We start from the raw sequence: 23,077 nt of genomic DNA on the forward strand, positions 1-23,077 counted from the left end.
CGATACCGCAGCTCCCGTCATCTCCCCCGCCGGCAGCGCAGCGTTAACGTTAACGCTGTAGTGGCGGGTTGCCAGCAATATTCTGTCAGCCTCTTCTGCCATCCCCCGATAATCCTTGGCTCTCACGAGCGGCGAGCTGGCCAAGGCAGTGCGTACTGGAGGTGGGAGCTGACGCAGAAATAACTGTATAAACAAAAACGATGCGTCACCTGAGCCGAGCAACGCCAACATGTTCTCCATGAGCTCGGTTGGTTTACTGTCACCTAAACCGTTCAGTGACAACAGGCGCTCCGCCCGCTCCGTATCTGACAGCTGAAACAGCAGTAACAGCTGTTCTTCTTCTTCTTCGTTTAAGTTTCCGGCGGACTACGCATCTAGGCGTATTGCCGCCCTCCACATGACAGTGAGATCACTGTAAAAACAAAATTATGGCGGGTCGCGACTACAAAAGCCGCACACCGCCACCTACTGCACCTACTGCACAAGTCTTGGACTTCCTGACGGGCAGACCCCAGGTGGTGAGAGCAGGCAACTGCACCTCCTCATCCATCACCCTCAACATAGGGGCCCCCCAGGGCTGTGTTCTGAGTCCCCTCCTCTACTCCCTGTACACACACGACTGTGTGGCTCAGCGGAGTAGCAATACAATCATCAAATTTGCTGACAACACAGTGGTGGTGGGCCTGATCTCTGCCAACGACGAGAGGGCCTACCTGGAAGAGGTCAAGGTCCTGGCGGGATGGTGCCAGGAAAACAGCCTCTCCCTGAACGTCAGCAAAACAAAGGAGATGATTGTGGACTTCAGGAGGTCGGGGGTCAAGGACTACAGCCCCCTCAGCATCGACGGGGCACCGGTTGAGAGAGTCAACAGCTTTAAGTACCTCGGAGCCTACATATCCGAGGACTTGACATGGACCACACACATTGACAGTGTTGTGAAGAAGGCACGACAACGCCTCTACTTCCTCAGGCGCCTAAGGAAGTTCCAAGTCAGTCAGAAGATCCTTAAGAACTTCTACTCATGTACAATAGAGAGCATCCTGACTGGCAACATCACCTCCTGGTTTGGGAATAGCACTGCACAAGACCGAAGCAGACTACAAAGAGTGACACGTTCAGCCGAACGCACTCAAGCTATCTCCCCTCTCTTTCTTCCTCTTACTCCCCTTCCCCTCACTTTCCCTACTCTTCTTCCCCACCTCTTTCCACTCTTCTCCCCCACTCTCTTCCCCACTACACTCCATACTGGCCCCACCCGTCCCCTTCCCGTCGTCATGGCCATTCCCATCCCTATCGCTATCTTCCTCGCCCTTCTCACACCATTTACTTCCATCACGATCCTCCCAATACCCTGGACAGCTCCTCACAGGCCGAGGCCACCAATCGCGAGTTTTCCGCTGTCCCTGCTCTTTCACAGCTACATCTTCCGCCCTCCACCACCGACTACTACTCCCACACATGTCTTCGCTGCACAGTTCCGACGGACGCAGACGCCGCCACTCGGCGCACCTCTCAACATCCACCCTCCCACATGAACAAACCGTACTTCTTTCTTCCTCCCCAAACAACAGCCGCCCCCCATGAACACGCAGCATGGCCTGCCTCCGACGCACGTCCTCACTCATCTTATGGTGCCGAAGACCCGTAACAGCTGTTGTTTGAGAGCGGCGTATTTCCCCATGGCCGGCGGCTCTCGTAAAAATCCCATGACGCGACGGGTGGTCTGTGCATCCAATGCAGCGACGACATGATAGTATTTCGTGTCGTCCACTGTGACACCTCGCAGATGGAATTGAGCCTCGACATGTTGGAACCATGGGTCCGGGTCGTGCTGCCAAAACTCGGGCAACTTGACAGACACCGCAGCTGCCACCGCAGCGGGCCGAACAGCGTTTTCTTCGTTATCACTCATAATAATAATAACAATAATAATAATAATCCAACGATCAGGGTCACCAATGTGGGAAGTTGAAGGAAGAGGCGAATCAATAACGCGCGTGACAGGTCCTTCAGTGACTTCCTACTTTATTCATTCACAGAATCAACCGCGTACACACACCTACTACTCCCCTATATCTCCTCCCCTGTGACGCGTCAACTCTGGCGTGAAAGACTCCCTTAATGTGACACCACAGTATCAAAAACACATTCACAAAAAGTATGGGTTTAGTTACTGAATGCTGAACTGCACTGTTATAATCACTAAGCCATTGTAAGACCTTACCTGTGTCCCTGTATCACTTGTCTCTGCTGCCCTCTGATTAAAAAACATCTGTATGTCCATTTTCCTTTTTTTTGGCATATTTCAGTTAGTCACAGTAAAAGTCACCTAGTAAAAGTGAGATAATTGACAATATCAAAAACATGAAAGGGCTGTACCGAATAGTTCGAGTGCCATACCTTGCCATACCAAAATGACGCCCCTGATATATATTACAACAATGTATTGTGACTTCACAACATCAAATTGTAAGAAATTACTGTGATATCACATTATTTTGTTGTATATATATTACAACAATGTATTGTGTATTTACAATAGCCTACATGTATTTTTGTAGTCCAGCTCCAGTACACTTCCTGAAGGTCACACTTTGGTTTCCTGTCGTGATTAATCACGTCATCCTATTGTATCTTGACATGAAACTATTGTATGAGCTTCCTCCAGAAGTATACTGGAGCTGGGGACAGGGGCGTCCATTTGGTATTTTTCATTTTTTTTTTTACAATAAATTATGTTGATTTAGAATTCGAATGTCAACATTATGAACGAAGCTTCGAACTATTCGGTACAGCCCTAGCATGTTTTGATATTGTCAATTATCTCACTTTTACTAGGTGACTTTTGCTGTGACTAACTGAAATATGCCCAAAAAAAAGGAAAATGGACATAGGGACGTTTTTTTATCAAAGGGCAGCAGAGACAAGTGATACAGGGACACAGGTAAGGTCTGGCTTAGTGATTATAATAGTGCAGTTCAGCATTCAGTAACCCATACTTTTTGTGAATGTGTTTTTGATACTACATTCTGTTGAACACACACCTCAAAACTGTACCTAAGGAAAATTGGCTCAATTGCAAGAAAAGTAATAGACAGTTATGATATTACATTCTGCATAATTCGTATGCAAAATATTGTGGTTCCCTGCTTTAGTCTGTTGACACATTTCTATACTAAAAATGCTTGTGTAGTCCTGTGTCATACCTAAATGTCATATAACTGAATTGTATAGAAACAACTCACAAAAAGTGACTATTGCACAACTGATTTGACAAAAAAATCCACCAAGGGGGGAACCCCCCCCCTACTTGCCATACCTTGCCTTTTAGTGAAAGGACGCCACTGATATATATACAACAAAATATTGTAATATCACAGTAATTTCTTACAATTTGATGTTGTGAAGTCACAATACATTGTTGTAATATATATACAACAAAATATTGTAATATCACAGTAATTTCTTACAATATGATGTTGTGAGGTCACAATACATTGCTGTAATATATATACAACAAAATAATGTGATATTACAGTAAATGTCTTACAATTTGATGTTGTGAAGTCACAATACATTGTTGTAATATATATACAACAAAATAATGTGATATCACAGTAATTTCTTACTGTAAGAAGTTGTGAAATTACAACAATGTATTGTACTACCATTACTGTGAAATTACAACACATTGCTGTGAAGCCATTCACAGTAAATTATTGTGAATCTTACTGTAAAAGTCATGCAACACATTGCCAGTAAGTATTGTAATATCACAGTAATTTCTTACAATATGATGTTGTGAAATTACAACAATGTATTGTACTACCATTACTGTGAAATTACAACACATTGCTGTGAAGCCATTCACAGTAAATGATTGTGAATCTTACTGTAAAAGTCATGCAACACATTGCCAGTAAGTATTGTAATATCACAGTAATTTCTTACAATATGATGTTGTGAAATTACAACAATGTATTGTACTACCATTACTGTGAAATTACAACACATTGCTGTGAAGCCATTCACAGTAAATTATTGTGAATCTTACTGTAAAAGTCATGCAAAATATTGCCTGTAAGCTATTGTAACTTTACGGTGAAAAATCTTACAGTGTGGGGAGGAGACTGTACATTAGGAGGGGGTGGGTGGGTGGCAGTGGTGCAGTGCTGGGCAACCGCGGTCAAACAGCGTTTGGGCTTCGAAGTGTGCGCATCCTATTATTATGCAAAGTCTAGGTGATAAGTGCCTAGACTTTGCATAATAATAGGATACCATTTGGCCTCCGCCCATATTACGACTGCACCCCTGGTGGGTGGGAGAGAAATATACATACGGTGGGGAGAGAATTATATACATACGGTGGGGAGGAGACTGTCTATTAGGAGGGGGTGGGGGTGTAACAAAAATGTTCCTGGTGGGGGACCCCCAGATCCCCCGCTTAAAAAGTGGCCAGGGCTATAATTTCCTGGCCTGAATGATTTCCCCAGTCCGGCCCTGCCCCTGCCTTACTTGAAAACGATATCACACCACTCAGGGAAGACCACCGCTTTCATTAGATACCCCCATCTAAAAAGCTGTGTCCGACCAGCGGTGAAATTCACCGGACCGTTATTATTGGGGAAGGTTATTTTCATGAAGCACTCGACATGATAGATTGTCACGTGGTCAGAACTCAGATCCACCATCTTACTTCATCAATTCCATAGACGGCAGTCGGCATCTAACGGTTGGTCTACTCTGTGTGAGACACAGCAGGAACACACATTTGGAATATATACTATTCAGACATTGTGTGTGTCGAAAGGTAAGAGGGGTATTCTAATCGAATTTAAAGAAACACGCACGATTTTTCGTCACAACGGTTCACCCTGCTTGCATTCTGCTCAGGGTTTATGGCGCAACAATGGCTGCCTGTCGTTGTTGTTGTTTTGCGACGCGCTGCTCAGAGACGCTTCTTGCTGCATGCGGAAATAAATCGAGGCGGACGCAGCCACGCTCTCTGGGCCGAGCTTGCATGTCCCCCGACAGACGCCCTCCTTCTCTGTCTGTTTCTAAAGCACCGTTGCTCTGTTTGTCTCTAAAGCACTCTCATAACAGAATTAAGGCTAGTACGCACACGGGGCGCGGAGAAGTGAGGCGGCGGCGCGCCGCTTGGTTTGCAGCCAAGATAAAAAGGGAGAATGCGGCGTTTGGCCTCGAATCGAGAAGCATCCATCCGCAGGACGTCAGCGCAGCACTCTCAGGCCCCGCGCTGTCTAGCCCCTTCCGTGACTGCGATGTGCAAGCCAGGGGACTGAGAGGCAGCTACCAGGCAGCTCTTTGGGGGATGATCCCCATGTTCCCCGGGTCCTATGTTCCCCGCTTTGATTGATTAATAGATTGAAAATTTTATTAATTTTAATTATTTTATTAATTATTAATGTCCGCCTTGTTTCGAACGGTTAAACTTAGGCCCTCTTTCGAACTGGTTAAGGTTAGAGTTTGGAATCAGGGCTGGTGGTCTAACATTTTCAATCAATCAATCAAAGCGGGGAACATAGAACCCGGGGAACATAGGACCCGGGGAACATAGACATACTCCCCTATTTGGCTGCCTGGTGCGCATGCGCTGTGACACCAACGGCGGAAATACACGGCTCGCTCTCTTGAGTTCACTCGTTTTATAACAATGATTTAAACTGTTTATTAGCAACTCCGAGCTTTCAGACCCCAACGCGTCGCTGTGTGAAACCCTAATTGCACGCTGGGTACCTTTTTGAAATTCATATCTGATATATTTTTTACCCACCCCGAGCTCGGAAGCAGTGCTTGGTGGTCCAAACGAGCCTGGTAGCTACATAGCTGAGAGTGACTGCATATTAAAAAGCCAGCCCCTGGCTTGCACATCGCAGTCACGGAAGGGGCTATACGCGCTGTCAGGCCCCTCAGGAATTTGGGTCACGAGACCATCACAGGACTGCTCAGCAGCGCCACCCACCCAATGGCTGAATTGCCAATGGCTGAATTGGAGTATTGCACTGTGCGGGCAGATCCGCGATGCGTTTATTTAAACTTAATTTAACGGATTGCAGAATGGGTACAATACAGTACAGCTCAATACACACAATTGTTAAGGGGATGCAGACCAGAGAAAGACTTTCATCTTGTTTACACCAGGGTCCCCCATTTTCAATTCATAATGACATTTATGAGTATACTCAATGCAGTACTGTTACATTTGTGACATACAGTAAATATAAGGGGGAGGGAACTGTAGGCCTACATTTATGATTAATTGAAAATGGGGGACCCTGATGTAAACAAGACAGAAGTCTTTCTCTGGTCTGCATCCCCTTAACAATTGTGTGTATTGAGCTGTACTGCAGATTTTGACAACAAAATTAACAATATGATGCCGCAAGTCCTGTTATATTTCAATTGCCTTACTTATTTACATAAGTATTATAGGCCCACAGCAGTATTGTACAGCCAGTAACTATACTTTTGATCACAAATTCCTGAGGGGCCTGACAGCGCTGCGCTGACGTTCTGCAGATGGATACTATTGCTCGAATCTGACGTGAGGTGGGTGTGATCCAATAGGCTGCAGCTGGAAGCATCTCGTGTGATCGGGCAAGAAGCAGGGCGGATGAAAACGTCACGCCATTCACACTAGCACGGACTGTAATGATAAGTGTGACGACAATAAACAGCTGGCTGAAGCAAGCATAAAGATCTACCCGTCTGTCTTATTGATAGTAGACTACAATCTTTACACGGACCATCTGATTTCTCCGAGGACCCCGGGTTTTATATTATAGGCTATTGTTGCCTACCAAGATGGCGCCGCCCATCTAGGGACTTGGCAACATAGAGGCTGTGAGGTCCGCCCGAGAGTTGAGTTCACGCAACAACATCAACAACTTAGCTACAGGGTCTTCCATTTATTAGTAAAGGCACAGTGCGCAGTTCGTCGTCGAGATAGAGTATAGACTGGGAACATCGAGGGTCGTTGTATTTCCTGGTCGGAGTCGGAGACCTAGGCTAAACGACTGTAAATCCTGTCTGGTATTGATTGATTGATTGATTGAAAACTTTATTAACAGATTGCAGAATGGGTACAGTACAGCTCAATACATACAATTGTTAAGGGGATGCAGAGAAAGACTTTCGTCTTGTTTACATCAGGGTCCCCCATTTTCAATTCATCATAATGACACGTACGACATACAGATAGACAGTCCTGCTACATCTATACATTTATGACATACCAGATTTGCAAATACAGTACTGTTTGTGATACAAAAAGAGTCCAGAAAAGAGAGTATATACATTTGACGTACTTTGGTACCATGAGGTGCAAGCATAGTCGTAGTAGTACCTTTGAATGAGTGCTCCTGCCAGCAGAGAGTATCTGTGAGTACTTCATTATTTTAGTCTGTTTCTGACGGGAATCGTGTTGTTGTTTTCTCTTTATTTCTTTGGGGGGACGCTGAACTCAACTCAACTTGTGTGTCAGCATTGTGGAATGAACTGAACTCGTGTCTGCATTGTGGAATTAACTGTGATTTGGAATTTCAGGTGTGATATTATGTTTGTTTTGTTATTACACTACCGTGGTCCCGCCGATGGAGCGAGATTGCAATATTGCGTTTGTAAAGTGCAATGTTTATCATCCCAGCACTGTTTGCATAAATTATGGCTTTTCTTGAAACGGAGCTATGCAATCTGATGCTTGATTGCATTTGTAGGTGACTGGCCATGCAACAATTAACAACAATTAAGGTAACTTAAAGGTGCTATAGAGAGCACCAGTATGTAATTGATCCATTTATGGTAAGTAGGGAGGGGATACATGCACGCAACATGTAAACAACAACATTCATTTTGGACCTGATCATTTTAAGTGTGATAGTAAAGGGTTAACCTTCTGTAGTGTGGCGGTGAAAGGGTTAACCTGCTGTCGTGTGACAGTGAAAGGGTTAGCAGTTTGGTAGTGCGGCAGTGAAAGGGTTAATGACACATAATGTTTTGGGGGGTAGTGTGTTATATAATTTTTTTAAATTTGATATATAGCACCTTTTAAATGAGAGAAAGCCAGCTGGCTTTCAATGTGATTATAAAAAGGGAATTTACCTTTTATTCATGGCCTTTTCTAAGCTGTTTAGTTTTAAAGTAGAGCTGTGGGTTTGTTGGGAAACAGATGAGACGTGGACTCCAAGGTTATGGGCTGCTAGGTTATGGGTTGCTAGGTTACCAGAGATATGAATTAGACCAGCTAGAAGGGGGAGGGGAAATTCCTTTAAGATAAGAATGACAGGAAAAACGGTTGCTTGCTGTTCGATCTGGGCTAAGGGTGATGTCGCTTAGTGACAACGAGATAGTAACATTCCTTAAAAGATAACAAGTTACAGAAAAAGGAGTGTAAATCGCTCTTCAGGGCAGTGTTCAAGAGACAGCCACGGGAGTACATTACAACAAGAGACAAGGAAAGGCTGGAAGGAGAGAGCGAGCTACAGAGAGATAAGGCTGCACAACCAGAGAGAGAGAGAATGAGACGGATAGATTTTAAGACCTTTTTAAAGACTGCATTTTTTCCCTCATTTCATTCTGTTAGAGACTTCTGTTATGTAGGCTAAATAAATTGATATAAAATGGACGACTCGGTGTACGATTGTTAAAAATTCTACGGGGAGATAAGGGTGTCTCAGCCTTATGACGATGGCTTGGAATGACCATTCATCGCCTCCGTCCGTGTCGTCTGTCTCTGCGTTGTGTTGTTGGTTTGTTGTTTCATCTGAGACACCCCATCTCTTCCTGTGCATTTTTGAACAATCGTACGCTGAGTCGTCAATTTGATATCAAAAGGAATTTATTTTCAATAAACAGAGGTCTAAACAAAATGAAATGAGGAAAAAAAGTCTTTAAAGGTCTTAAGGGTCTGTTCTCTCTGTCTGTTCAGCCTCAACCCCCTCTCTCCTCGGGGGAGAACTCCATCTCCCTCTGTCCTTGCCTGCACCTGCTTGTGTCGAAGAATCAACTGGGCCCTCTGTGTGTCTCCCACAGCTTTCTCTCCTTCTTATCTTAAAGGAATGTAGTTTATCTCGCGTTGCTAAGCGTCATCACCTCTGACCCAGAGAAAAAGCCTACACCCTTATCAAAAGTTGTGACGTCGCCAGGTCTGTTGCCTAGCAACTCTAATTTGGTTACCTAGCGACTGGCAGCTATAACCTTGCATAGAAGATAAGATAACCCTGATTGCTTAGCTGAGATGGCTTCGTTACCTACAGTCCTGCCCCCAAGTCATGGGCAGACTGTCTCCACGCCTTGTCTGTTTCCCAACAAACCCACAGCTCTACTTTAAAACTAAACAGTTTAGAAAAGGCCATGAATAAAGGTATACATACTTAATTCACTTTTTATAATCACAACAAAAGCCAGCCATATCCTTCAGTGCTTGGTGAACTTGCACTGTTCATTTGGGTACCTAATCTATAATATAAAAGACGGATGTCAGCTGTCAATAGCTGACACTATTGTTATACTCAAGTGTCTTGCATGGCCAGACCTATCTCCATGTCCACGCTAGTCAGTGCTTGTGCAGCACAGGAGATATTATAACCTGTAACGGTAACGTTGTTGTAACGTTAACACTGAAATTGCTACCTCGGGGGACCACACCACGTTGAAAACCGTGCACAGAGGGTTTAAGCAAATGCTTTGTCATATTGGGGGTGCCTCCTTGCTTGCACAAATTACTCTTGCTGCAGGTTGCGTTTTACTGTATTCCATATCTTTTGTGAAGCTCAGCCAAACGTTCAAGGGTGTATTGCTGTTAGCCGTGATCCAGGAAAAGTAAACAAGAGTCTCTGCTCAACTGATGCAACCGCGTTAGTCACAAATGCAATGTCGAACCCTGCATCATATGACGACAACTCAATTAGTTTTACCTTTCTTGTCGACCAAAGGCTGCTGTAGAAGCCATATACTGTATGTACGTTTCAGTATTCTCTATGGTTTATGGTGTTGTATTGTTAGTTGTACTGTCACTTAGGTGTTGGGCGTGTTCGCTGGGGTTTGGCGGCAATAGTTGTGTTCATATGGGATTTCATTAACTTTTTCACTTGTGTTGACATTTTACAGAAAGAAGGGGTGGGCTCAGGGAGCGTATGTTTTCTATTGACAGCAAGAGCGCAAGTATTGTAAGAGTGCAAGTAACGCAAGATCGCTACAGTATTAGTTTATGTGTACGTGTGTTTCATTAAGTGAAAGAATAAATAGTTTAAAAGCATATTCCGGACATGGAACTGAATTATATGATGCGCGTCACAGTGTTATACTCCTCTGTTTAGCCCCTTGCAGCTTTTTTTTGACAGCCTACATGTAGCCGCAACAGCTGCCTTTCTGTCATATTCTACAAATGATCAAAGACGTTTAAAAAAGCTGTGGCTCCCTCAACACGAGCTAAAACTACGGTTTGGGCTTGAGAGGAGGGGTGGAGCGCATCGCTGTGAAGGGAGGAGGGTGCGCTACATTTAAATAAGAGCAACACGCGGCACAATGAACGTTTTTTGTCGATTCTCTTGTTTTCATGATCGTGGGAAGCCTAAATTTAAATGTGATTTAATCGAGCAGCCCTACTGCATAGCATTGCAGACTAGTCCCGGGAGCAGTAGCTAGCTAACAGATTAATGCTATATTTTATATTGTCGAAAAATCAGATTGTCTATGGCTAACATTACCACAGTAACTGCTTCACCAGATTAAACATTTGCAAAATGTTACCATTAATATAACTAGTTAGCACCCCTGAAAATGTTTACAGTGTGATCAAGAAGTTCACCTTGGTGATGAATTGAAGAATTTAATGGCAAAAAAGCAAGCAGACAGATCTGGCTTGCTGACTGATAGGTAAAGGTAATGCAAATGTAAGAGAAAAAAAAGAAAAAACACAAAAAGATTATTAGCATAAAATGTATACAGGAAAAAAAATATGAATATTTTCTGGAAAATGTTAAAATGAAATAGAAAGGCATGTAAAGGCATATCTTACTGCCTCTACACTGAGTCAGAAGGACGGTTCACTAAGTCACATGATATCACCAATTAGTTTGTTACAGTCCCTAGCAGATAACAGTTCAGCAGGACTGTATCCATGGTAGATTGCAGCCAGACATCTTTCCAAGCCCATTTGTCATATTTTGGGTGGGTTGGTCAATTATTTTGGTCAATATTGAGATTGTGATAATTTTACATGATTACTCACTGACTTTGGAAACATGCATTTATTGAACTTTTTTAAAATAACATGTGGATTTCCTTGAAATTTAAACATAATTAAACTGAAAGTCAATAATCTGGTTTTCATAATCATTGGAAGCCAACATAGTAAATTAGATGAATTTCCCAGCTCTAAAATCAAGTTATGAGTTTCAAGGTTGATTATGAGACTCTTGATCGAATGAGTATTATTAGTATGTACTATGTGTGTCTCGGGGATATACTGTATGCAAAATTAAAAAAGACGATGTCCCTCAGGAGATAATGAATAAAATAATAAAGTAGTACCCCAAGAAATGTAGGATTAAAGGTATTGAGACATGTTTTCCCTGTGTGTGTAAGATGGCGAAGGCTAACTCTCGAAGAAAGCCACTGAAGCGGCAGCTGGAGGAGGTGAAGCAGGAGGCGACCAGAGCCGTGGCTGAGGCCTGCGGGGGGTCAGAGGTCAACACACTCGGGTACGGCGAGGAAAACACCATGCAGTACAGACTCATTCGATTTCAATTTGTCATTCACTCACTTACTCACTCTCCGTGAGTACCATGTGGTTGAGAAAGTTTAAATTTGTCTTACAAATTGACTCCTGTAGACCACCAAAGCCCCCAGTCCAGGACTCTGGCTCCACATCAACAGCAGCTGCCCCAGCGCCAACCCCAACTCCTGCCCCAGCAGCTATCCACACCCCCCCTGAGGAGGCAGAAGAGGAACCTGTCCCTTCAGACAGAGAGCCACAGCAGCCAGCCAGGTAAGATAAATTATAGCCTAATAGGAGAAGGTCTAGTCTAGTATAGGGCTGGGCGATATATCGAGTATACTCGATGTATCGCGGCTTGTTCTACATGAGATGTAGTAAATTACTATATCGTGAACATCGAGTATATGTTGTCACGTTGCGGCTGAGATGAGACTTGCTTTTGCGCAGAGCTGCTCATTTCATTAGACACATGACCAGCGCAGACCTTAAATTACATGCAATTTAATTGACACAAGCAATGGGCTAACATTAGCTGCTAACCAAGTTATCCATGATGACTATGCTAAGCTAACTAGCGTTAGCTGCTAACCCTGGAAAACGCTCAAAGCACTAGTTCCATTCGTGAGGAAAGGGGGTGAGTTATATTGACGACGCTTGACAACAGAAGTTTAAACATAACTTCATATTTATTGGTTATTCGTTTCTTTATATCATCCAGTTTCCATCTCCGTGTGTTAAACTCTTCCTGTTTACATTCGAGTGTGACATCATCACCTACGGCAGCTTAGACCACGGGTTCCAAAAGTCGGGCCGTCGCGGGGGGGGGGGGGGGGGGGGGGTCGCCAGATGATTTGGGGGAAAGATTTTTTTTTTTTATGCAGTCGGGCCACTGAACTTCGAAGCAGGCCAGGCCAGTGTTTCTAGTTGCACCAGCGCAATAGTTAGATAACCTAGGTGGGGAACAACCAGGAGATCACTGCAACTCACACAAGTTGGAGAACTATCTCTCTCTCTCTCTCTTGCTCTCACACACACACAAGGGAGCCGCATGTGATTGGTGGAGGCGGGATCCTTACAAAAAACTGCTAATCATTGACACATGCTAGCCTGTAATAATCTCTCCCAGAAAAATCTACTTTGCATTTGATATATTGCAAATATATGCCATCACACACACTGGCATTTAAAGGGTTAGAATTATAAAATGAATATGTGGTGTTATGATCAGGGCTGAAGTTGAATAAGATTGTATTTTTTATCAATTACTAAAAAACTGAAAATCCATACAAATCTGTGTTGTTGCTAATCATACATATGCTAGCCTGTTTTTTAACAATAATTTGTGATGCCATCACAAACACTGGCATTTAAAGGGTACAAATAAAAAAATGCCTGCACCAGAATCCAGACCCCCTGCTTAAAAAGTGGCCTGACTGGGGCTATATTTTGCACTATATTTCCTGGCCTGAATGATTTCCCCAGTCCGGCCCTGGTTAAAAGCCTCCAATGCTTATTAGTGTGTGTGCGTTTGAACGTTTGCATGTTTCAACCATACATTTCCATTTATTTAAAAAAATATATATATATTATTTTTTTATAATTTTTTTTTTACCTCCTATAATAGTGGGGGTCGCGGGCCGGCTCTCTGACACCGTTATTTGGGGGTCGCGGCCTGAAAAGTTTGGGAACCCCTGGCTTACACGATCAAAACGCAAACCTAGAACAAAACCCAAAGCGGGGGGGGGGGGGGGGGGGGGGCTGGCTCTCTCACACGTTCTCGCCCTCTCTCGCTTTCGCTTCTCTCGCTCTCTCTCTACATTCAATGATTTAAAGTAGCCAAACGTTACACTAACTGGATAGTTACTAACTGAAAAATATATTCACAGTATTCACAGTGTCATAAGGTGCATAAGGCTAGTATTAGTAGTAATAGTATTACCCATTCAATATGCACATGACAGAAAATATTATATGGCATATAATATTTTCTGTCATGTGCATATTGAATGGGTATATAATATAATATGCTATTTTATATATCATTGTAACAGTGTAGTGTAGGAATTACAAGAATGACAAGACTGTAACTGTAACTTCTCACGTTTATTTCACACTCTGCATACACACTGACAACACACACACACTCAGTTCAATGGGCATGAGAAAACATGTGTTTACATTGCCAAAGCAAAAGTGGAACAATACAATCAAAACAAAAATATATGTACAATTAAAAGGGAATAGGAATGATGTGTAAACAGAGCTGTCACATTGCAAAATGGAATACAATCAAAAAACAATTCCACAAAAAGGTCTGTCAACAGTCACTGATAGTTCTCCTTTATCTTGTTTTTTTTATTTTGATTAAATGTCTCTTAGTGGGAACGCTGGCACTGGGAAGAGGTAGCTAGTTTTTCAAAGTCTGGGTTGTAGGAGCTGGTTGCAAGCCTCAGGCAGTCCACAAGATGGTCATCTGTCAATGTGGTTCTGTACTTGGACTTGATGATATCTTCATGTGAGAGAAAGCAGACTCACACAGGCCGCTTCCGGCTCTCGACATGAACGGTTGCAGAATATCCAGCTCTTGCTGTTCCCATGGAAACCAACAACAAAAATCAGCAAAAAGAAGATATACAGGAATATTTATGCATTTCTTGCTCGCCATACTTTGGATTACAGACGTGTGCCTGAATTCAGCACAGAATCGTCAGGAAACGGCGGTGGAAGGCAACAAACGCGCAAATCTACAGTCCCATTGTGACTTTTACCTGTTGAATGGCTCGGAGAGTAAACATCCGGCTATTGGAGCGGCAACTATTCACAGACTGTTGACGGTGAATCCCGAAAGAAAGAGACTACCCCCGACAGGCAAGTTTGATAGAAAATCGATGTTTTTATTGTATTTGCTCCTGTCTGGAGACATTCATCAGAACCCAGGACCTGTTTTAACGCGCCAACAGGCGAAGAATCAACGGCTCATCCTCACACCGTCAATAGCATGCATCTCCACACCGTCGCCGGCCCAGGACACAACGGCCAGCGGATGCACCAACCGACCAGCAGGCGGCGACATCCCCTCACCGAAGCCCAAGCAGAGGAGCCAAGATGCAAGAGGGAGAGAGCTTGCAATCAGGGGACTCATATCAGCGCGGGACGTGAGCACCAGGGACCCGCCGGTTGACTCGGCTAGCCCCGCCAGGACAGCTAGACTGACCGACCCACCCCCCCTCCCCCACAACGGAGGGCCTCGAGACACATCTGAGGACAGCAACCAGCCCCCCCCCCCACGTCGCGGGCTTTCACACCGACCAAATACACCAGCAGAGGACAAAGGATCATCCCCACCCCCCCTCCTAACATCAATGAACACAGGACCCCATCCCCCCCTCCCCACCTACCGCCACAAGATCAACCACACACCACAGTGGAAAAACAATTTGAACTAGACGACATTAATGAAATAACAAACTCAAATGGACTTCACATATTTCACTTAAACATAAACAGCTTGAAACCGAAATTGGCTGAAATCAGACATTTGTTTCTAAACGGTAAGGCTAATATATTATGTTTCACAGAAACAAAACTTGACTCATCTGTTCAGGATCCAGAGATAGAAATCGAGGACTATTCAATCATCAGGAGGGATAGGAACCAGTATGGAGGTGGTGTCTGTGTGTATATACACAAAGATACCAAATTCAGCAACCGTACTGACCTTAACCATGACGAGATTGAAACTGTATGGATTGAAATCTTATTTGAAAGGGCAAAATCAGTACTAATAGGCACAATCTATAGACCACCAGAACAGAGTGGCTTTTATGACACACTTGATGGGTGCTTAACTGGGGTGGAGGGCGTAGAAAAAATCCTTATTGGGGACTGGAACACGGATATGCTACGTAAAGCAGCACCCGTCTTCAAGGCCTTCAGTAGATTTTCTGATCTGCACGGTTTCAGCCAGCTAATCACCCAACCCACAAGGGTGTGTGAATCAACCCAGACTACCATTGACCTCATCCTGACCTCCGACAAGTCCATGATCTCCAATAAAGGGGTGATAGCATGCGGGTTAAGTGATCATTATATGATATTCTGTTCCCGCAAAAAGCCAAAGCAAAAGGCTGGCTGTCACAAAATGGTCACATCTAGAGACCTCAAAACGTACTCTAGCGAGGCCTTTAACCTTGAACTGAAGAGCCTGGACTGGTCAGATGAACTCAATGGTACACTGGTTGAAGAAACCTGGCTTGGCTTCAAAACCAAATTCTCAACAATACTAAACAACATGGCCCCCCTAAGAACCACCAGGGTAAAAAATCGCGCTGAGCCGTGGATGCACACTGAAATACTGACCGCTATGAAAGCCAGAGACAAAAAATTCTCTGAATTTCATAAAAGTCAGTCAAAGCTTACCAAAAGCACGAGCAGTGAACTCCAAGCCCACGTGACTGAACTCAAACTAGAAAGAAACAGACTAAGAAATGACGTAAACTCCATGATAAAAACTGCAAAAAAAAATTTCATCAATGACAAAACTGAGGAAAACAAAAATAAACCATGTGAACTTTGGAAATTACTCAATAATCAACTAGGCTGCAGTAAAAAACTTAAAACCAGGTTCTCAAACATAAACATAAAGACGGACAACACGCTCATCACAGACAAACTGGATGTAGCCAATTACTTAAACACTTTCTTCACAAACATAGCCACAACACTGGTAAACAAACTACCCTCCCACTCAGGGCAGTATGGGGTAGAACACATAGTAGCATACTACAAGAACCTAGGCGTCCACAAAGACGATTTCAAACTGGAAATGGTAACTACAGATGAGGTACTCAATAAACTGAGCGCCCTCCAACCGAACAAGGCCACTGGCCATGACAACATCCCCTCCAAATTCCTCCGAGACTCAGCAGCCGCCATCACCCCAGTCATCACACACATAATAAACCTCTCCATAAAACAGGGACACGTCCCCAAGGACTTCAAAATAGCGAGAGTAACACCCCTGCACAAAAAGGGCAGCAAATTAGACCCAGGCAACTACCGCCCTGTTTCTATCCTTACATCCATCTCGAAAGTCATGGAAAAAATAGTATACGAACAGGTCGAAAAGTACCTTACGGATAAAAATCTAATCTACGAATTCCAATCTGGCTTCAGAACATCCCACTCCACTGACACATGCCTTCTCTATTTGAACGACCACATCAAGCAAGAGGTGGACGCGGGCAAATACTGCGGCATGGTCATGCTAGACCTACAAAAGGCCTTCGACACTGTCAATCACACCATTCTGATTGACAAGCTAAAAGCAATTGGTTTTGATAGTTTATCAGTGAGCTGGATACAATCCTACCTGGAGGGGAGAGAACAGATGGTGGAGGTAAACGGTACCCTATCCCCCCCCCTCACAGTGAACTGTGGTGTTCCACAAGGAAGCATACTAGGACCACTACTGTTCCTAATTTATGCAAATGACATGTCGTCAGCTTGTGACTGCAACTTGTTCCTGTTTGCGGACGACTCAGCCCTGCTGGTCTCTGACGAGAACAAATTACAGGTTGAAAAAACCCTCAGCTCGGAACTAGGCAAAATCTGCATATGGCTCGCCGACAACAAACTATCATTACACATGGGCAAAACAGAGTCCATTCTCTTCGGTTCAAATAACAAACTCAGCAAAACAGACGGCTTCTCAGTTACAGTGGGTGACAATATTGTCACAAGGAAAGATGAAATTACCTACCTGGGTTCCATCCTAGAGGCTAATCTTTCCTGTGACAAAATGGCATCCAATGTAATAAAAAAAGTCAATCAACGAACTCGATTCTTGTACCGGATCTCCTCCCTGGTAAACAAGAATACCCTGAAGACTCTGGCAGGAGCACTCATTCAAGGGTACTATGACTATGCTTGCACCTCATGGTACCAAAGCACCTCAAAGGCACTAAAAACCAAATTACAAACATCTCAAAACAAACTAGTCAGACTACTGCTTGACCTGACACCTAGAACCCACCTCACCCCTGCACACTTTGCCAACCTAGGATGGCTTAGAGTAGACGACAGAGTACAGCAACTTGCAATGGGCCTGGTCTACAAGATACACTACACGACCAAGGTACCCATGTACATGTCAAAATACTTCCCAAAGGTCAGTGAATACCACGATCACAACACCAGAGGGAGCTCCACAAATCATGTAAAACCCAGATTCGGCACAAACAAGGGACTAAACACGTTTCGCAATTATGCCACAACAATGTGGAACGCCCTACCCAAAGCTGTAAAGGAATGTAAATCACTACCCACCTTCAAAAACACTCTCAAAGAACACCTACGGGAGACTGCAATTCAAAACTGGCCCCTACAAATGTCCTAACCCAGTTGTACAATAAAGACCAAGCATGGCTTTGTCAGTATTCCAATGTACAGCCCCACCCAACCCAACACCTACCCAACCTCCTCCAATGTACAGTTTCCATGTCAAATGTATGTCAGTATTCCAATGTACAGTGTGTCCCCCCCCCTACCCAACCCCCCCCCCCCCCCCCCCCCACCTCCAATGTGCAGCCCCACCCCACCTACCCAACCTCCCCCAATGCACAGTTTCTATGTCAAATGTATATACTCTTCTTCTGGATTTTTTTTAGTATCACAAACAGTACTGTATTTGAAAATCTGGTATGTCATAAATGTATAGATGTAGCAGTACTGTCTATCTGTATGTCATGTGTGTCATATGATGAATTGAAAATGGGGGACCCTGATGGAAACAAGACGAAAGTCTTTCTCAGGTCTGCATCCTCTTAACAATTGTATGTATTGAGCTGTACTGTACTGTACCCATTCTGCAATCTGTTAATAAACTTTTCAATCAATCAATCAATCAGGTTGATCCAAAAAATGCTGTTAAGTTCATGGCACATCTCCTGAGGTTGGGGTACTTCTCAGGCAGCAGTAGCTCCCAGAACTCTGCCTTCATCCCTTGTGTTGACCTGGCTTTAATCTCAATGTCAGTTTGAAGTGTGAGGATCTCGTTCTCCACAGCATGGCTGTCCAGATTAAACAGTGTGGCCACTTTGGATGTGATGTCATCCACATCTACAGTTCCAAATGGAAAACGCATGTAGCTTGCAACAGGTTCAAGTATTGAAAAGTCTGTGAAGCGCTTATCAAACTCTGACAAGATGCTTTGAACTTGCTCCTCATAATGTGTGCAATCAAACTGTGCGGTGTCCTCACCCTGACGTTGAAGTTCTGCTTGCATGTGAGGAAAGTTGCGCGCAGTGTTTCTTGTGCATCGTTGTATAATGCAGCTCCAAATTACCCTTTTTCGGCACAGCCATGGTTTGTTTGCAAATCAGACAGACTGATTTTGCGTTGAAATGAACAAAAAAGTAAGCCTCTTCCCACTCTTCATGGAAATTATATGTTTTTGGTCTTTTGGCTGCTCCGGTTCTGCTTGCGGCGCTGACGCTGGTGCTATCCGGCAGCTCGTCGGAGGCGGCGTTGGAGCAGCTCCCTGGCGGCGCCGGTAGCTCGTTGGAGCTGCTCCTGGCGGCGGCAGCTCGTCGGAGGGTCCTGGCTCTGGCGGCAGTGAAGTCTTGCTTGCGTTGTTGAAAAGTAGCGTCCTCTGAATGAACCTCTTTTTAGCTGGTGGTGTTCCATTCATCTTGCAGTTTCGAGTGACTCAAGGCTGGTCTCAGAGCCATGTTTATACTGTACCTGCCAGGTGATGGGCCCGACCCCCACTCATGCCACTCCATGAAAACAAAGGCATCAATTTGCATCCCTATGGGTGAAGCTCGCTGTCCGGAATGTACGGAATGTAGACGGTATCGATTGGCTCAGGCTGCCGACTGCCTGTTATACACAGGACTGCTCGAACGTGTGTTGTCCTCCCCTCCAAATCAAATCAAATTAAATGATTTTCCAAAATAATCTCGCGGTCTACTTGAAACCAGCGCGCGATCTACCGGTCGATCGCGATCGACTGGTTGGGCATGACTGATATAAACATTTAATTTCATTATCTGAAATATTCTAAAATCATTAAGTCTGCTATAAGCCATTATCCCTTTGTGTGTGATTATTATTTTCTCACAGTAGTGTGTATATATATATATATTAAGGCTGTCAAAGTTAACGCGGTACTAACGCGCTATCGCCCGATTCTATTAACGCCACTATTTTTTTTAACTCACGATTAACTTTTAACCGTTTCGGGGCCAACCACGGATAAATCCGTGTTTCGAATCCAACGGTTGAGGACCAACCACGGACATGTCCGTGGCAAGGTTGTTTTGGCTTTTATTCCATTGTAATAACCTACTCAATGTCACCGAGCGTTACTGCAGATCTACCCTCCTCTTCGAATTCTGAAAAGTGCATTACCGGCCAGATCCTCTTAGGGGTGCTGTCTCGATAATGCAGTGTGCCCTGTGGCAGAACAGTGCACTATTCTTTTGACTTTCAATGGAGTTTCCAGTAGGGATGCCCCGATCACGTTTTTTGCCACCGATACCGATCACCGATCATCTTGAGCCATATCGGCCGATACCGATCTGATATCGATCGTTTTTGATAAAAAAATAAAATAAAATTTATATAAATTTTTTTTTAAATCTTTTTTATAAAATATATATTATATAATTATACTTGTAGTTGTATTATCTGCGAGACATCGCTACCACGCAACAAGTCAAAATGCTTGCTATCTCCACTGTCTTTGTGTATACTCTGCTTTGGTCAAATCACATTCAGTTGGCCTGCCACGATAACGCATTTTGCTGGGCTATTAATTGCCCCCGAAAATATCGCGATAAGCGATATTATTGCGACCGGTTAGAGCATTTTTTTTTGGAGAAATTTATTTCCCAAAAGTTCTCAATTTTCTTTAAAAAATTCACTAATATAATGATAATAGCATAATAATGCAAGGACACCGTTTCAAAGTGCAATAAACTTTTATTTAACATGGGAAGACATTTTAAATATCCTAAATAAAAAAATGCTCAGTTTGATTGTTTATTATAAAACAAACTGAAACTGGAAACAAGCCCTCTGTCTGGCTTTTTGTGTCATCCTTTTAACATGTACATGTATTATTAATGTACCTTGCACCGTGGTACCATGTACAAAATGTTAATAAAGTGTGAGGAAAAAATTGGAAACGTAATAAATAAAAAGGCAGAGAAACAATAATCAAATAAACACCAAAATATATACTATCTCTATTGGAATGGAGACTTCAGCACAGGATAAATTAGGGATGGGCAAAAATAATCCAGATCGATTGATCACATGATGTACTCGAGTACTCGTGGAGGAAAACGCTGTACAAAATAAACGTATTTTCCGGTGTTTTAGACTTTTATTTTGAAGCCCACTGCTCCGTCTTTTAGACTTTTATTTTGAAGCCCACCGACCGGAGCGGAAGTATTGTTGTTATTATCCTAGCACTAGCAGCCAACTTGTCTCGTCCGGTTCTGTGTTTTTGAGCTAATGATAAAACAAATGTTGAGATTGTTGGTGAACAACTAACTTTAGGTTAGTTTTAACGTTAGCTACTAACGTTAGATGCAGCTACTACAGGCAATCAATGATGAGGAGGAAGCGTCAAAGCCGTATATAATAGAATAGCCCTTCAAGTTTCTCAAGTTTCTTTATTAGTTGACATGCAAAAATACAGAATACCTTCACATGGAATGCTTTTTTCTGTTATGCTCCTATGAGGATCGTAGGACGCTTGGATCATACACATACAGCTCATTACAGTAATATTCCACAATTATTACATTTTAGATAGTAATAATGGTACAGAGCCTTGAGACATATGCGTATTCACCACCGCAAACAGACTGGAAGCCGTCATAGGCAGCACCATGTACGGAAGGAGGGGGGAGTGGGTTGGGGTTGTTACAGGGCTGGATGAGACAGTCTTAGGCTCCCCCCCTCCAGCGCGCGTACTAGTCGGCTGCCGTCACCATCGTGGGAGTGGCGCCGGGCGTACACGCGGGAGGGGGGATTGGGTAGGGATTGGGGGTGGGGGAAGCCGCTTGCCACTCTTATCTCCCAGAAGGCCTTCGACTCCAGCAGCTCATGGTTCGACCTTGGTCCAGGAATTTGTTTTGTCTGACTGACTGGCACATTTATCCCAGCCACGTCACTTTAAATTTGATTTGAATAGAGTGAAATATAACTCTATTGATTTGAGTGGAGTGAGTTTTAACAACTCCGTCCAAATGACTGAATGCATTATTAGTCCAAGTGTCCAAGTGTCTTAATCAGTTCATTTGGTAGGTCCTGTGTGCGGTAAACAGATCCAAAATCTTCTTATTGCAGTCCAAAAGCTTCGATAATCCAAAAATGACCACGTCTTCAAGTTGGTAGCCCGATTATGATGTCCCAATAGGCAAAGAGGGTTAGCCTTATTCTGCTTCTTGAAGAAAATATGCAATCCACTGATTAGATCCATTTAGAGTTGATTTGAGTATAGTCCGGCAACCGGCACGAAGCAGAGCATAGCAGCGTCGGGCTCCATGGAGCAGTAGAGGCGGCGGTAGGAACGGCCTTGAGGAGCCTGGGGAGAGGAGAGAAATGCGACTGTCTCTGGGAAGGGCTGGGGAGGCGTAGGCACGAGAGCGCAACTCGATTACCTGTTATAATAAATTAATTCATGTTTAACTTGTCCCCGTGTCCAGTCCTTTGACTAGCTCCACCCGTTCATTGTAAACAATGATGCATGTAATTGTATTAATGTTATTCTGTGTTGTAGCTATGCTATACGTTGTATTTCGTTTGTTAGCTATTTAGCTAATGTTGTTAGCATTGAATGAGCATCAACGAACGCTAGATCTTTAATCTTTATTTAGCAGTCCAGTTTCTCCGGGCAGTAGCGAGTAACTACTTGGGTCTAAAAATAGCTAACGTTACACTACAAATAACGCTACTTGGTTAAAAGGAGCAACACTATTGAGAAATGTAGTTAAGCTATATGTGGCGTTGCTATAGGCGAGCTCCCGTGCTGTGCTCTGTATTAAGGCCAGCGGCCCCCCACACGGAGAGTGACTGACGAGGGGTACTGGTTCCGCCTCATTAACACTTTGCGTGCCACTCACAAGATTTCTCGGGGTTTTTTATAGGTGGTTGTGTGCCACTCACGAGATTTCTCAGATTTTTAATTTTTTTTTGCGATCTGAAAAATTATTGCATCACCCGAGCCTACCCGAGTATAGCCGAGCTGCGCTGGTGATCACTGTGGAAAAAAGCGCCCCCTGTCGTCTCCCAGATGACATAAGTGATTTTGGAATGGACTCA

The 23,077-nt window shown here is 43.8% G+C and overlaps 1 protein-coding gene across 1 annotated transcript in view; it reads left to right on the forward strand.

Annotated features, from left to right (window-relative positions):
* Window positions 1-6,952: 6,952 nt before the first annotated feature.
* The window catches only part of LOC311244266 (uncharacterized protein), a 55,831-nt gene continuing 39,706 nt past the window's right edge, over window positions 6,953-23,077 (forward strand). Inside the window, exons 1-3 of the mRNA XM_084333682.1 lie at window positions 6,953-7,053; window positions 11,608-11,723; window positions 11,855-12,010. Of these exons, the coding sequence (XP_084189808.1) occupies window positions 11,608-11,723; window positions 11,855-12,010 (272 nt within the window). The 5' untranslated portion in view covers window positions 6,953-7,053. The remainder of the gene's footprint in view (window positions 7,054-11,607; window positions 11,724-11,854; window positions 12,011-23,077) is intronic.

Source organism: Notolepis coatsorum (assembly GCF_963971535.1).
Source record: "Notolepis coatsorum genome assembly, chromosome: 1".
Taxonomy (NCBI): domain Eukaryota; kingdom Metazoa; phylum Chordata; class Actinopteri; order Aulopiformes; family Paralepididae; genus Notolepis; species Notolepis coatsorum.